The 16947-nt window shown below is 44.3% G+C and overlaps 1 protein-coding gene across 8 annotated transcripts in view; it reads left to right on the forward strand.

Moving 5' to 3' along the window:
* The window catches only part of ZMYND11 (zinc finger MYND-type containing 11), a 99777-nt gene extending 83262 nt beyond the window's left edge, over positions 1-16515 (forward strand). For 6 of the 8 annotated variants that reach the window (XM_053359775.1, XM_053359780.1, XM_053359777.1 and 3 more), the window contains 10 exons: positions 1486-1578; positions 2580-2667; positions 4330-4385; positions 5162-5239; positions 5929-6047; positions 8116-8323; positions 10348-10416; positions 11609-11881; positions 13773-13958; positions 16115-16515. In XM_053359775.1, coding sequence (XP_053215750.1) covers positions 1486-1578; positions 2580-2667; positions 4330-4385; positions 5162-5239; positions 5929-6047; positions 8116-8323; positions 10348-10416; positions 11609-11881; positions 13773-13958; positions 16115-16237 — 1293 coding nt within the window. In that variant the 3' untranslated portion in view covers positions 16238-16515. The remainder of the gene's footprint in view (positions 1-1485; positions 1579-2579; positions 2668-4329; positions 4386-5161; positions 5240-5928; positions 6048-8115; positions 8324-10347; positions 10417-11608; positions 11882-13772; positions 13959-16114) is intronic. The other 2 variants (XM_053359778.1, XM_053359779.1) reach the window with 1 other exon arrangement.
* Positions 16516-16947: the final 432 nt, after the last annotated feature.

The raw sequence follows: 16947 nt of genomic DNA on the forward strand, positions 1-16947 counted from the left end.
AATGGCCATGACTTCAATGCATGAGATAGCCTTGAGAAGGTGCATCAGGCCCTCAGACTCCCAGACGATCTCTTCCTTTCAGAGAGAACTTGGTGCGGCTCTTACTCAGAGAGCTGGAGAACTCCCAGGTATTACAGGACCCCTGTCTGCAATAGTTAAAGCTTTCCTGTATCCTATAGCATTCCCTCCTCCCTGGCTCACTCATTCATTCACCTCCTTCCTTTCCCTCCTCCTCTCTGTCCTTCCTTCCTCTTTAGGCAGCACTGCAGCAGCAGAGTCCCTCTCCCCTGTAATCTCTTCCACTGGTTTGTCTGTTTCTCTCCTCAATAGCCTTCTCCATGCCAGCTTCCTCCATTGTTCCTCTCTGCTTCCTCTTCTAGCCAGGGCCTGCTGCTAATGCCCTATATACCATAGCAGAACATGCTCCCAAGGTTTCACAAGCATATTGTCACTGCACAGTTCCACTCCTGTTCTGGTTTCCCATCAGGTCATCTGAGAAGCCACATGGAGCTTTGCTGTAGCGGCCATGCTCTTCTGGCAGCATGGTTTGGGTGTCCTTTCACTTCCTGTAGGGCCCTATTCTGGCTGACCTGCAAAGGTGCCAGGTTCTCCCCAAGACTGAGGGAGCCCGGTGTGCATCACATGCATGTGATGTCATGTGGATTCCATGTTGTCCAGAGGGGGCCGAGCACTCTGGAGGAGCCAGCCACTGAAGCTGCGGCATGCAGTGTGCATTGTGTGTGGCATCACACATGCGCCAGACCTGCTCAACATTGAGAGGGCCAAAGACACCTCACCCCTCTAGAGTTGGCACACCTGCCGACCTGACATAAAATTTGACAGAAAGTGTGGTTTTGACTTTTGCGTATTTTGCTTTGGAAATCAAATGTGGGCTCAGTTTCCAACTTGAAATGTTAGGAGACCCGAGTTCAAATCCCTGCACAGCCATGAAGCTCACTGGGTGACCTTGGGCCAGTCACTGCCTCTCAGCCCAGCCTCCTTCGCAGGGTTGTTAAATGAGGAGGGAGAGAACCTTGTATGTATGCCACCTTTTGCTGGGGCGGGGGGGGGGGGGGAGAAGAAGGTGGGATATAAATGCAATAAATAATAAACTTTTTTTTTTTTGCATGCAAATTCAAGTTAGCAGAATTTACTTGGAAATCACCACCCCAATTTGTTTGAAGCTTAATAAATGTGTTTTGGGAAGGAATCGCTGTTTAAAAATTCCAGATGGAAAGAAAAATGCTGTGGGTTTTGCCCCATAATTATAGCATGGCTGTTTTAACAAGAATTGCTTTTTGCAAGGTGACCTCAGGAATTTTTGAATTAGCAAGCTCAGAAAACTTAACATTGTCCATGCGCATCCACACTAGTCAGACAGACACGCTTTAGGGCCTCCATCTGAGTACATTTGAATTATGTCAGTACTTTTCTGTTACAGCACTAACTAGCTACTGAACTGATGTACTATGATGCTTTTTTTAGGCTATTGATCTAAACAAGAAAGGCAAAGACAACAAACACCCAATGTACCGTAGGCTGGTGCACACAGCCGTTGATGTTCCAACTATACAAGAGGTATGTTCTTCCCCCATATTCTGGGGGGCCCTGAAGCTTAAACTGTTCACAAACAGCAATGAGGTCTGGTAACTGCTGTCGTCTTCTTCGATGGATGTGTTCCACGGCAGATCACCACGGTGGACTCTCAAACTTTGGGATGGTTGAAATACGCACAGCAGAAAACAAACCGATTTGAGTCATGTGACTCAAATTGGGTCTGCTAGACCCAAAAAAATTTAAGCAGTGTAGGTTAAAATTTGCTTCCTGAGTCCTGAAGCTTAAGCTTTGTTAGTTTCCCAGTAGATCTGCCCCGATTTTTCCTTGTAGTAATTGGAATTGTTCTTTTGTGTGTGTGCCTTTTCAAAAGACGATGAACGGCAATGGAATAGGGATAGATTTGGGTGGGTGGGTGTGGGTGGATGTGCATGTTAATGTTGGCAGCCCTCAAACCGCTTATTCTAGATCAATCCCAATCCAGGAGGTCAACATGCTCCATGTTGGGTAAACCACGTGCCAATAAATCCTGACTAGATGTAGCACTTACATGTTTATTAAGCCAACAGCAGTCCATGGGGCTGGGTGCAGCGTTGTCCGGTGGCATCGCTGTGGTTTACCAGGAGAGGCTGGGTGAGGTGATGGCAAGGTCAGTGTGGTGCATATATACTGATGAAAGGGCCAGATTAGCTTGCACATTTGTGCCTCGCCAAACTTGCTGCTGCTTCCCCGCCCTGTGCCTTGATAAGCTCAATGACACAAGTGGTTGAATAGTCAGCTAAGCATTGTGCCACACATAAAGGCCTATTCCAAATGTGTCACAGGGTGTCTGTCAATAAAAAATGCTAAGGGTTGAAGATAGGACCTTAAGTGTACAAAATCTGTTCTCTGGGTTGTGTACAGTTCCGCTTTTTTTTTTTACTCCCACGAAATGTGTAATATAGAGGCCATTGGCCTGTGTTTGCCTGGATGTGATTGGTTGCCATCTCAAATGCATGCTTTTATGACTGTTTCAATCTATTTAGAAAGTAAACGAAGGAAAGTACAGGAGCTACGAGGAGTTCAAAGCAGACGCTCAGTTGCTTCTACACAACACAGTGATTTTTTACGGAGGTAAGGTCAAAACGAACCAGTGCGATAGGATCTTACATAAGCCGCACACCTCATAGGGTTGAGCCGAAATATTTCCTGCCATTTCAATTTCATTTCCGCTCCTTCGAAAGCATCAGTTGCTTTCCATTGGGGCTATGGAATCTCCCAAGTAGGTTCAAAGGAGACTGTGCTCCTCATCCCCGAGAGAGCTAACTAGTCCTGAGATAATCCAAAATGACCCCAGCTTGTGGGAGGAGGTTCCACAGGCCAACTCAGCTAGAGATCAGTTGGCTTCCCTTTTATATATCTTGCGCAAGCTCTCCCAAGTCCCATGTGACTGGAGCAGCGTTTCTTGACTGTACAGCTATTTTGGCTGCCAAGTTGCCAAGTACTTCCAAACCTATATCCTTTAGGGTTTGCTTCGGTGCTTCACAGTCACACGCTCTGGAAACTGCTACCCTCAGAGCATCTTCAAAAAACACGTGGGCATTTTCCCCTCAAGAAAGACTGCCTATTTATTGAGTAGGAATTTCTAGCTTGCCAAAAGAGCAACAGCAGCAGACATGAAAAATCAAAACGATAAATGTTTGGCTTGGCCCTAGTTACAAATCTGAATGCATTATTTTACTCTCCGGCGTTGTCTCTTCCTCGCCAGCGTGCTTATCGGAAGTGCGTGTGCCGGAAGGATTAAATGTGGCTAGAGCCACAGAGATCTCAAAAGCAAAAACACACCAACTGCCCTTTAGCTCCTCCAGACACCAGCCTGCTCAGCTGAAATTTTAGCACATCACAAACTGAGAGAGCAGGTGTGTTGCAGGCAGGTGTTTTCAGACATAATAGTTCTAAATGACTTTTAGCAAGCCCAACTGCATAGTGCGTGTACCAAGGAACAAATAATAATAATAATAATAATAATAATAATAATAATAATAATAATATATTTTATTATTTATACCCCGCCCTTCTGGCTGAGTTTCCCCAGCCACTCTGGGCAGCTCCCAATCAGGTTTTAAAAACAGTACAGCGTTAAATATTAAAAACTTCCCTAAACAGGGCTGCCTTCAGATGTCTTTTAAAGATAGGATAGCTGCTTATTTCCTTCACATCTGAAGGGAGGGTGTTCCACAGGGTGGGTGCCACTACCGAGAAGGCCCTCTGTCTGGTTCCCTGTAACCTCACTTCTCACAATGAGGGAACCGCCAGAAGGCCCTCGGCGCTGGATCTCAGCTGAACGATGGGGGTGGAGATGCTCCTTCAGGTATACAGGACCAAGGCCGTTTAGGGCTTTAAAGGTCAAACACCCCTTTCTCACCATAGTTGGATATATCACTGAGAGATTATCCTCTGTCTGGCAAACACATCTGTTGTGTTCCCCACAGTAAAAAGAGAAAATTCAGGAGGTCTGTAACGTGCACCTCAGATTCCTTAGTTCTGTTGTGCGTTTACGAATGTGCCCTTCATGTGTAAATATTTGCTCTGGGGAACTTTGGCCTATAGTCGTGGCAAACAGCACCAGTGCAAGAACTACAGAATTGTAGAGTTGTTGAGAAGCTCTCAGGAATCAGAACAGAAATTAGTAAATAGCCATTATAAATGTATCCATTTGGTTCTTCACACTAATAAGAGATAGGTGGTTGTATGAAAAGTGTGCAAATACTTAGTTTTGTGTGCCTTTATTTGCAGCGGACAGTGAGCAAGCTGATATAGCCAGAATGCTTTACAAAGACACCTGCCACGAGGTGAGTAATATCCAGCAAGTAAGTTGGCTGGCAGTGCTATTTGGTGTCAGGATAATTGCCTACCAGTTTCCATATGCTAAATGGTTCCATTTGTCTTGAAAGTTTTCCTGGAAATAAGTAAATCTTGTGCAACAGTTGATGCAACATCGAGAGCCCCAAGTGAGATGCCCTTTTGTGTTTTGTAAATATTGTCAGCTTTAAAAATACACCATTTCTTAGCAAGCTTATTGGCTATTCTATCTTCCCGTATAACTGTGGGCTTACATAGCTGCATTTTTTAAATCATGCAAACAGAAGAGGAAAAATGGATTTTATTTTTATTCAGTTTGTGAGAGGTGGCTGATTAGTTAATGGAAAGAGACGGAATTAGAAGTGAAGTGTTTTAGCTTCCAGTTCATGCATTTGCACTCATCCAGATCAGAGATGTTTGACACCTGCTTCAAAAATCGAAGCCACTTTTTCACTTTAATAATAATAAAAAAGGAGACATCTAAATAGAGTTAAACATTGTCAGCTGTTGCATTAGTGCTTCCATAGTCAAATTATTCTAGAGGGTAGGAAATGTTTTAAAGTTTACTAATTATTCTCATATTCATGTCATAGTTTGTTTTAAAAAAATTGAAGACATTTTTTGGTTTCATACTCGGCACAATTAAAAGAGTGCTAAGGCCAAACATTTGCTTAGCACGTACAGCTAGTATAATTTTGCAAAGGCAGAGACCACGTGAAATATAATCATGTTAGAGAATATACTTACAGATTGTTTCCCGTTTCAGCTGGATGAACTTCAGCTTTGCAAGAACTGTTTCTATTTATCGAACGCGCGTCCCGACAATTGGTTCTGCTATCCTTGTGTAAGTTTTACTCCTCCAGTTTGCTTTTGCATGCTACTCACGATTAATTTTTCAGATCTGCTGCCACAATATATGGTGATGGCCAGCAGCTCAGATAACCTTTTAAAGAACATTATATTTATTTTTTAAAAAACAACACAAAACCAAACCCAAAGGTCTATTAATGGCTACCAGCTGTGATTGCAGAATGAAATCTCTGAGTACTAGATGATGGGAGCAAGCACCAGTTAAGCATTCAGATGTACCGGCTTGAAACTCGTTTTACACTTTTGATTCTAATCCAGCAACTCTGGCGAACCTGCACAGATTCCTAAGGGCACATGGAGCATTTCCCATGTGCAAGAGAACAAAATGCTCAAGCGCCTGGAACTTCACATGTCGGTCAGCCTCTGTTGGCATCAAATAACCTGGCATTTAGGTACAAACGAATTCTAACAGAGTACTTAAATTTAAGCTAGGAAGCTCAGATTTGCTGTGCCTCCAGCGAAAGGGATAGGGCATAATGCTTTGGCACTGTGGGGTTAGGCTCACAAAGGTGAAATCTTATGGTTCCTGATGTCTTCTGTGTATAAGACATAGTTCAGCACTATCATGGATGAGTTTCGTCTTGATTCTGCAGTTGAGTGTAATACTTTTAAGTCCCATAGCCAGCCATCATTCTACAACTTACATCTTTCTTTAATTTCTAGATACCCAATCATGAGCTGGTTTGGGCTAAAATGAAAGGTTTTGGATTCTGGCCTGCCAAAGTCATGCAGAAAGAGGACAATCAGGTGGACGTTCGCTTTTTTGGTCACCACCACCAAAGGTATGTTCATATTTGCAGCTTCTGATGAGCCTACCTCTTTGTTTCTTAAGGTCCAACTGAAAAAAAGAATAATTACAAGCCACATAGACCATGTTTTGTTTTCCCTAACTCACTTCATTTTAGAAAAGATATGAGGGACTGTCCAGTGACTCACAAGAAATTTCGCTTTCAGAATTGCTGCAGGGGATGCTCTCTAGCATATTTTAGATAAAAGAATGAGACAAAGTCTGCCTGATTCATAGAATCATAGAATCATAGAGTTGGAATAGACCACAAGGGCCATTGAGTCCAACCCCCTGCCAAGCAGGAAACACCATCAGAGCACTCCTGACATATGGTTGTCAAGCCTCTGCTTAAAGACCTCCAAAGAAGGAGACTCCACCACACTCCTTGGCAGCAAATTCCACTGTCGAACAGCTCTTACTGTCAGGAAGTTCTTCCTAATGTTTAGGTGGAATCTTCTTTCTTGTAGTTTGGATCCATTGCTCCGTGTCCGCTTCTCTGGAGCAGCAGAAAACAACCTTTCTCCCTCCTCTATATGACATCCTTTTATATATTTGAACATGGCTATCATATCACCCCTTAACCTCCTCTTCTCCAGGCTAAACATGCCCAGCTCCCTTAGCCGTTCCTCATAAGGCATCGTTTCCAGGCCTTTGACCATTTTGGTTGCCCTCCTCTGGACACGTTCCAGTTTGTCAGTGTCCTTCTTGAACTGTGGTGCCCAGAACTGGACACAGTACTCCAGGTGAGGTCTGACCAGAGCAGAATACAGTGGCACTATTACTTCCCTTGATCTAGATGCTATACTCCTATTGATGCAGCCCAGAATTGCATTGGCTTTTTTAGCTGCCGCGTCACACTGTTGGCTCATGTCAAGTTTTTGGTCAACCAAGACTCCTAGATCCTTTTCACATGTACTGCTCTCAAGCCAGGTGTCACCCATCTTGTATTTGTGCCTCTCATTTTTTTCCCCCAAGTGCAATACTTTACATTTCTCCCTGTTAAAATTCATCTTGTTTGTTTTGGCCCAGTTCTCTAATCTGTCAAGGTCGTTTTGAAGTGTGATCCTGTCCTCTGGGGTGTTAGCCACCCCTCCCAGTTTGGTGTCATCTGCAAATTTGATTCATTTCTTCATATAGCAATCTGAATAAAAGATGGGTACTTACAGTTGTAAGGCATTTTAGACATGTGCAAAATGGGATGAGGTCAGAACCACATACAAATAAAAATATCCTAATTTAAGGAGCTGTTGTTGTCTTTTTTTAAAAAAAATCCATATTACAGCAATAGGTCGGCCCCCCATTGCAAAGCACACCCATTTTATTGTAAAAGCAATAAAAGCAAAGTAAGAAAAAAGGGTAATATAGAACCATTGCTAGAGGGGAAACACGTTTGGTAACACTTTTCTTATATGCTAACTATTTTTTTAAAAATGGGATGGGGGAAGCTTCAGGTGGAAAATCTGTGGCCCGATTTAAATGTCAGCATTATTTGTTAGCCCAGGAATTCCCTGTCTGGTTCCCTGTAACCTTACTTCTCGCAATGAGGGAACCGCCAGAAGGCCCTCGGCGCTGTCCGGGCAGAACGATGGGGGTGGAGACGCTCCTTCAGATATACTGGACCGAGGCTGTTTAGGGCTTTAAAGGTCAGCACCGACACTTTGAATTGTGCTCGGAAACGTACTGGAGCCAATGCAGATCTCTCAGGACCGGTGTTATGTAGTCCCGGTAGGCACTCCCAGTCACCAGTCTAGTTGCCGCATTCTGGATTAATTGCAGTTTCCGGGTCACCTTCAAAGGTAGCCCCACGTAGAGCGCATTGCAGTAGTCCAAGCAGGAGATAACCAGAGCATGCACCACTCTGGCAAGACAGTCCGCGGGCAGGTAGGGTCTCCTGTAACAAAAGACTGTAAGGTATCTTCCTTTATGATAATTCACGTATAGACTTTCAGTATGAAAAAAACCACTACTTTAGAAATTGTGCCCTAGCCAGTTTCAAGAGGTGTGCATAAATCAAACATGCAGCTGAGCTTTCTTAAGAATGACTTTTAATTTACGTTGTCCAGGGCCTGGATTCCTTCAGAAAATATTCAAGAGATCACAGTTAATATACATCGGCTGCATGTAAAACGTAGCATGGGCTGGAAAAAAGCATGTGATGAGCTGGAACTACACCAGCGCTTCCTTCGAGACGGCAGGTTCTGGAAATCAAAGAACGAGGATAAAGGGGAGGAGGAGGCAGAATCCAGCATCTCTTCCACCAGCAATGAGCAGGTGAGTCGTCCTGGGAAATCAGCCTTGCAGGTGAAGGCTGACTTTCCGTGGATTCGTGCACAAAGTCAGGCTGTTCTTTTGAGTCTGCTTTCTCACCGAGCGTGTTCCTGTTTTGAGTAAGACAAATTCTGCGCCAGCTGTTATTCCTCAGAAACACTCCGTACTTCGTAGCAAGAATGATACTCTATAAAGTTTGTTCCTGACATCCTGGTTCTCCAAGAATGTTTTGAGCAAGGAATGAAAAGATAGGCGTCCACAGGCTTTCAGGTTTCCACTGCAGACTAGAAACCAGAAGCAAGGTGGCTGTTGTTCAGTGGTAGAACATCTGCTCTACAATTAGTAGGTTCCAGGTTTACTCCCTGGCGTTTCCCATTAGAATCTTAGGGTCCTTTCCAACTCTACAATTCTGAGTGTCATCTTAGTCCAACCCCTTGCAATGCAGGAATCCTATCTACAGCTGTCCCTGGATAGGCTTGAACCACCAACCTTCTGGTTAACAGCCAGATGCACTAACCCATTGCGCCACCTAAGCCCTGGGAATGTCTCCTGTCTGAAACCCTGAAGAGCCACAGCAAGTCTGTGTAGACAATACTGTGCCAGATGAGCCAAAAGCTGATAGGATCTGGTTTCCTGTTTTTGCATGATATACGTTATTTGATTGCGTGTCAGTCCTGTGAACATGTCCTGCTGTTGATGCGTAAAACATGCATTGATGGCTATATTAACGAAATTCTGTTCCCCTTTGTTTTGTATTTATGAGCCTGTTTGTGCAATGCGATTCCCCCCAGCCCCACTCAGTCATGAATTTGGGAAACTTAAATGTGATCCTTCTACCTATTGGACAGCTGCAACCATTTCATTTGTTGTGCCCGTGCAATTTAATGCTGCTGCAGTCGTGGCACTAACAGCAGCTGCCTCTGCCGTGTCAACAGCAGGGTTGGATTTTTAATTCCTCTGCAAGGACATGTTACCCAGAGGGATATAAGCGTGAGTTGTTTGTTATCTGTAGGGCAGTTCATGCAAAACAAAGGTGAATGGCTGCATGTATTCCTAATCTGTATTGCAGTTTTGATCAATAATCTCTGAATGTTGGCACGGCTGTCACTTTGTGGATTCCAGTCTCTTAATAGAGGTTCTGGAGCAATGGTTCATGCACTGTTTAAAAGCTAAATGATTGTCAGTGAAAGCGAAGTCGCGAAACATATTTTATGCCCCCCACCGCCGCCGCAAATATGCCATATTCTTACTGATTTACATTTTATTTAGTAGTCTGTTTCTTGTTGGATTCAGATGAAGTTTGAGATTTTAGTTGGTTTGATTTGGCTTCAGGTTTTGTACTCTTTGTGGCCTAGCATGGATGAAAGTTGGCTGTTCATAATGTGACGTTAATACCCACTCTGCTCTGAATCCCTCCCTCATTTATCCTAATTTTATTATGTAACCAGATTTCAGTGTGCCTCCAATCTGTGCTCTTGGAAGGAAGCTCCAAGTTGCCTTGAAGATGGGCTTTCCCAGATGCTCTAAAAAAAGGCTTCCCAAACTTGGGTCTCCAGCTGTTTTTGGACTACAGTTCCCATCATCCCTGACCACTGGTCCTGCTAGGTAGGGATGATGGGAGTTGTAGTCCAAAAACAGCTGGAGACCCAAGTTTGGGAAACCCTGCTCTTAAAGTTTATGGCCATATGATAGCTTAATAACTGAGGCAATGTCACCATGAGATCTAGTTACATCCTTGCGGTTCAAACATGCTTGCTTGGCACTGTATCCTTAGCACTGTATCCTCCTTGGGGGCTTTTTCAAAGGCTTGGTATTCTTTTAGTTTGCTTTACGTAGTTCAGCATATAGAAATAAATTAATTGGTATTAATGAACCGTTTATTTTGTAGGTTGTGTTTTTATATATAGTCAACTTCTTTTTTTTGCAGAGAAATAAAAGTAAAATACTCATTACTTATCAGCAATTCTGAATTAGTGTTTTATGGCATTTGAATTAATACTACATTGTTTTTTCAACAATATCTCCAGCTAAAGGTTACTCAGGAACCAAGGGCAAAGAAAGGAAGACGTAATCAAAGCGTGGAACCCAAAAAGGAAGTAAGAAACAGCAAATTTGGTACATGCACCTATGCATAAGGCAGGAGAAAAAAATTCTGAGAGGCATCCTTTCTTTCTTATCATTCACAAATTCAGTTTATACTCCATTACTATTGACTGTGTGAATGTCGGAAGAGTGATTGCCATTTCTTAAAAGAGTGCATTACTGTTCCAAATTACTGCTTGAAGCTGTCTTACCTATTTGGACCAAGTTCTCCAATCTGGATCTTTTAAATGCAGTTCTATGTAAATAAATTGTGCTCTCATTTCGTTAAGGATTGATTGCTAAAAGTGACACCCACTTGTTCTGTCACTTAAGTGACTGGAAAGCTCAAAATTCCACAACGTCAAGTCCCGTGGCCTGGGGCAGATGTAACACTGCCAATCTCTTAACGGCAGTTAGGAGATGGAGAGCACTCTCTCTTGCCTTCTTCCGTGCAAATTCCTCCTTGCTTCCCTTGTTTGCCTTAACCATGGTTTAGCATTGCATCTGTGCCAACTTTCATTGTACATAACCAGGGCTCCCGCCTTAAGCAGAGTTTGGGAAGGGAGGGAAAGTGTGTACACTAACCTGCAGCCTGCTTCCTATCTCATGGCCAGTGTTACATCTGCCCCAACCCCGACTACTGTACAGCCAAAGTCAAGAGACGCCTAGTCTCTGGTTCTGTAAACCTACAGCGCTTATTCTGTGTGTGTAGTAATACTCATTCATTCATTTTCACCTCATTCTTCAACCAAACAAGGCTCAGAGGGGGTTACTAAGGGGTTACTAATCATACAGTCCCTGCCCTCAGGCTTACAATCTAAAAGACACAACACAGAAGGAAAAAGCACTGAGAAGGGAAGAGGGGAAAAAACCAAAGTCTCTGTTTCTTAGTTGCAGAATTCTTGTAATGATCAGCTGGGACTGAAAGATTTCAAGGAGAAGCTGGCAAGTTAATTCATTTCTATGCTAGATGTGTTTTCTCCCCCTCCTTATTAGGTAGTTTTGCAGCACTGGCATGGTCACCTGTGTTATTGTTGTAGTGCTGTAATACTATATAGCATTGCTCCTTTTGCCTTCAGGTGTGTTTGGACCTGATTTGCACATTGCTTCAATGTCTTCCCACTCTGTATATCTGAAACCCAGATGATATCTGAAACCCAGTCTCCACTGGTGATTAAGAGGAGTCGTTTTGTTGGTTTCCCCCAGGAGCCTGAGCCTGAGACGGAAGCAGTTAGTTCGAGCCAGGAAATCCCCACAATGCCTCAACCCATCGAAAAAGTTTCCGTGTCAACCCAGACAAAGAAGTTAAGTGCCTCTTCTCCAAAAATGCTGCATCGGAGCACCCAGACCAATAACGACGGAGTATGTCAAAACATGTGCCATGACAAATACACCAAAATCTTCAGCGACTTCAAAGAAAGGTTCAAGGCTGATCATAAGAGGGAGACGGAGAGGGTGGTGCGAGAAGCTCTTGAGAAGGTAATTCTGGCCACAGGGAAAGCGTTAATTCCAATTGTATACCATCCTCAAATTTCACACCACCAGGTATCAGTTTCCCCCTTCCTTCAGAGTGTCCTTATTGTTCCACACAGGGGTGATAACCCCTAGTCGATCCCTTCCCAGGTAAACTCTTCTAAAAGCAAAGGCCGTTGGAGAAGAGTCCCTGGCCTCAAGCCCTGTGGGAGCAGTACAGGACCACCACCTGTAGGCGGACATTGGTGTGTAGAATGTGAGCTGATTTAAATGTTGCTTCAGCCACACATGTTGCTCCCAATGTGACTTAAGGCCAGCAGGGTGCCTTCCAGGTGTTTTTTAGACTACAGTTCCCATCAGCCCAACCAGCATGGCCAGCGATCAAGGGTGATTGGAATTGGGAGTCCAGCAACATCTGAAGGGCACCACGTTGGCTGCGTGGCAGAAACATGGAACACCAGTGAGAAATGCCTTGCCTTGCACGCCTTTTGTAAGGCTTGCTAAGGTGGAAGAGAATCACTATATAAATTATTGTTGTTATTGCGCTAGTGCAAGGGTGAGGAAATGCCAGCCTGCAGGCTACTCTTGGCCTTCCAGGGATTCTAGGTTGGCCAACAAAGCCGTTTTCCTCCAAACCAGACCCACCTGTCTACCAGCTGATGTCACTGGGGTAGCATCAACTGACGAGTAGCGGGGCAGGGTTTGATCCTGCTGGGGGCTGCTTCAGTGTGTTCTGTGCTGCTGAAGCAAGACCCATTGCAGGCAGCAAGGTAGAAATTTCTCATCAGCTGGTAAACCGATGGTCGAGTCCTGCTGGTGCTGCTTTGCCAGCGCGTTCCCCGAGGGAAAGGCAAATCAGACCCCTTTGACAGGTGGGTCTTCCCCACCCACTTGCCAAAGTTGGCCCGTGGGAATAATAATAATAATTTATTATTCATACCTCGCCCATCTGGCTGAGTTTCCCCAGCCACTCTGGGCGGCTTCCAATCAAGTGTTAAAAACAATACAGCGTTACATATTAAAAACTTCCCTGAACAGGGCTGCCTTAAGATGTCTTCTGAATGTCAGGTAGTTGTTTATCTCTTTGACATCTGGGGTTGCCCACCTCTGCTGCATTAGAACCCATAAAGTCGAGCAATCACCCACATGAAGGAGTGGCCTGGGATTTAAAAGGAGCAGAAGCAGGGACGTCAGGAAGAGAACAATCTTTGTTGAGGATGTTGATTAATTCTAACCCTCAAAGCAGTTCGTTCTTTAAAAAAAAATCCTGTGCAAGACATTACATGATGTTATAGCTGGCTTCTCAATCAACAAAGATTTCAAAGAGGAGTGTTTTCCTTTGCTTTTAATGAGATTGCATCTGCACCTGGTTGTGCCATGGGTGTTGCAGCCTGAGACAGAACATATACATCTTCTAAACTGGAGCAATGCGGCAGCATGAGCCGTGATGCATTACACGTGCCAAAAACACAGCTGTGGCACTTGCCTGAATTTCAGGCTGTGCAGATCAGTTGGTGCAGCTGCTCTGTGCCTTTTGCCCCAGTGCGGGCACACAGCCTGGCGAAATCTCCAGGGGTTTTTTTGCTGGGGCAGATCCAGCACACTTGATCCCTACAAGCCACTTGGCAGCTTTCCTCCAGCGCCCAGGCCAATGCCTGCAACTCCAAACGGCAGCTGAGGAGAACTGCCAAGAATAGTGCTAGCTCATCTAGAGGAAAGTGGGCACAGTGTGAATCAGAAGGGGTGATGTGGGGTCAATTCCACGTTGGAAAGCAACTGGCAATGTGGAGTGTTACCTGTTGCAAGTCAGGTGTTTGTTTTTTGTGTGGTGTGTGTGTGTGAAAACTGCTATGTCCATTCACCTGCTCACCTGCTTCTTTAAACCCCCCCCCTACAGCTGCGTACAGATATGGAGGAGGAAAAAAGGCAGGCTGTGAACAAAGCTGTTGCAAACATGCAGACAGAGTGCGACAGGAAGACGAAGCAGGTGAAGGAGAAGTGCAAAGAGGAGTTTTTAGAAGAGGTTAAGAAGCTAGCCAGCCAGCACAAGCAACTGATTTCCCAGACCAAGAAGAAGCAGTGGGTAAGCAGCGCTGGCTACAAATCACTAACTATTGCATGCAGGCAGCGTCGTCATCAGGGCGGACGGACGGTGGCCTGTTTTGTGGCTTTATTTCCGCAGTGCCAACGGGGGGCGTGGAAGGGCCTTTTCTTTTCTCCATCATCTCTGCAGGAGTCATCGTTTGCTTTCCCTTTTTCCTTGATGCCCAGTTGCTTTGCAGCGCTTCCTTTTCCTCCCTGCACACGTGCCATGGTTGAAAGAGATTGTTCCCTTTGTTAAGCATTGTCACGCTTTGCACAGTTCTCATGACACACAGGAAGGGTTGCAAAGCCTGGCATTTTCAGCCCTTTGTGACCCTCCCCTGCTTTTCCTTTGTGTCCCTGAACGCTGGAGGTGCAACAGAGTGCAAATCCCACCCAAGCCTCTGGTGCCCCCTACACACATCACCAGTGGCACTCCCTTGAGACCTCGGCAACCCTCCCCACCCCTCTGCCCTTAGACCTTCTTCTGTGAGGAGGAGGGAGGTGGTGACAGGTGGCCCTGGTGAGCTGCAGCAGTTCATTTTTTTTCTTTTTTAAATATATCTTTATTAATTTAAAATAAATACATTTATGAGAAAACAGACGTACATTCAAGTAAACAAACAATCAAACAAATAACAGAAAAATCAAACAAACCACCACACTATAAGATACAAGAAGATTAATATAATTATCATCATATATACTCCTGATACTGAACACAATTATAAAACTTATAGAGAAGAAATTTAAAACTGACTTCCAGATAATCTCACTGTACTTTATCTGTCCATTACTTTATACCGCACGGTTACATATTTCTTATATAATTTCTTTTTACCTCCCTACAAACTTATATTTATACAATACATGGATCAGTCTAATTTTATTAAGCATTTTGCCAAAAGAAATAGGGAAATCGAAAAGAACATTGTTCATGTATGGAATAACGGTGGCCAGAATTTTAGTAGCAAGAAATTGGAAAAACACAACAGTACCCAACACGGAAGATTGGCAAATCCTAATGGTAGAATATCTGCAGCTAGCGAAAGCGACAGGAGGAGTGAGAGGCCACCCAAAACATTGCTGCGGCAGTTCAGTCGCCAGAGGCCAAGACAGCTCTATCCTGCTCTCCTGGAGCATCATTCTGTTGCAGAGCAGGATGGCTGCTATGGACCTGGGGGTCACCCCTGGCCTTGCTGGCTGAGGCTGATGGGAGTAGGAGCCCAGTGACACCTGCAGGGTCACAGAGCCCCCTCCTCCATAGTAAACAGTCCCCTTGCTTAGACCTACAGCTGAAACCTGGGCAGGTGGTGCATGGCTTTTCTGGCACTTTGGCCCTTGTTCCATGGGAGGCTGGCTTGCCCCATTCCCTGCCTATTTTCAGCTACCTGTCTAAGCTTCTGCTATTCCGCATCTTGACGCCGCTTGACCTGTTTGGCTACTGCTATCCTTGCTTCTTTGTTTTGGAGGATGCTTTCTTTTGATGCTCTTTGGCTGCTTTTTGCCGTTTTTATTCTTTTGTTAGCATTGATCCCTTTAAAAAAATTGTTTGGGTGTATTGTGTCATTTGTTGTTTGCTGCCGTGGAGTACCGTATGGGTGCAAAGGCAGGATAAAAATGTTTAAATTGAAAATGCTAAGATGGGGAGCAGTCATGAAATGTAGAACCCCAGTCCACAGTCTGATGCCTGTTAAAAGTCATCCTCTGCCATGTTAGATTATATTAGTTTAGGTCTGCCCTCAATCTATGAATGATCAAAGGCCATCAGCATTGTCATGCATGTCTGTTACTTGGTGGTTTGCATGTGTGAACAACACAGAACAAACCCTCTATCCCACCTTGAACAAAACAAAAAAAACTGCTTTCAGAGGTGCCAGTTCACTGATTGACTTGCAAGTCATCAAGGGATGCATTGTGAGTCAGCCCTAAATCTGGATCCGAACCCAGTGCCACCAGATGGAACTGGTGGGCCGGTTTCAAACTTGCAATTTTTTCCAGAAACCAAATAGCATCAGCGGTTGTTTTTTTTTTTGGGGGGGGGGAGGCAGGTCCTGGACCGACAGGCAGCTGCCGAATGAGCAATAGGCACTGAGGAGAAGCCGCGCACCTAAATTTCACTTGACTGTTTTTGCTATTTTCCTTTCTCCCCCTCAGTGCTATAACTGTGAAGAGGAGGCTATGTATCACTGCTGCTGGAACACTTCCTATTGCTCCATCAAGTGTCAGCAGGAACATTGGCACGCTGAGCACAAACGCACCTGCCGCAGGAAAAGATGAGAGCCCCCTTTCTCTGCGAAGGAATCGCCCCAGTGCAGTGCTATCCTCTGACGCAGCAGGTTTTTTTGGGTTTCTTTTCATTTCTAAAGTTTGTTTCCCAAGGGGTCAGAATTGTTGATTAGAATTCGTCCCCCCTCTTCCACTTTCCCCCTCTCTTTTTTTTCTTCCCCCTACCAGCCTTTAAAACACTTTTTTCGTAAAGAACTTTTTGCACAGTTAAAATTTTCAGTCTTGTGTTTAAACCTCCTCTCAAAAATCCCCTCTTTTCCTTTTTTTTTCTCTCCCCCCTTTTCCTTTTGTCCGTAAGGCAATTTGAATCCCAGCCTTGGAGCACACTGCTTCTTCTACTTTTTCTTTTCTTTTTTGTAATTGTTAACCTAGACAATTTGTTGGGTTTTCAGCAAATTTAAAAAAAATAAAAATGAAAGCGAAGTTTTTAGGTTTTCGTAGAGACGAAGAAATATAATGACAGGAACATTTTAAAGAGATCTGAATGTAAGACATTTAAAACTGCTTAGAAAGAAAGAAAAAGCATACTACCTTGATGTAACATTTACCTGTTAATCACACGAGCTGGTTTTGTTCAGCTTAATTTACTGTTTAAAGGCATTATCTGTTGGTTTGTGCCAGTGGGTATATGACTGAATTTTGGGAACAGGGTTGACACAGCAGGTACTAGTCCTGCATATTTTTTCTTAAAACGACTTTCC

Source organism: Podarcis raffonei, chromosome 12, assembly GCF_027172205.1.
Source record: "Podarcis raffonei isolate rPodRaf1 chromosome 12, rPodRaf1.pri, whole genome shotgun sequence".
Taxonomy (NCBI): Eukaryota; Metazoa; Chordata; class Lepidosauria; order Squamata; family Lacertidae; genus Podarcis; species Podarcis raffonei.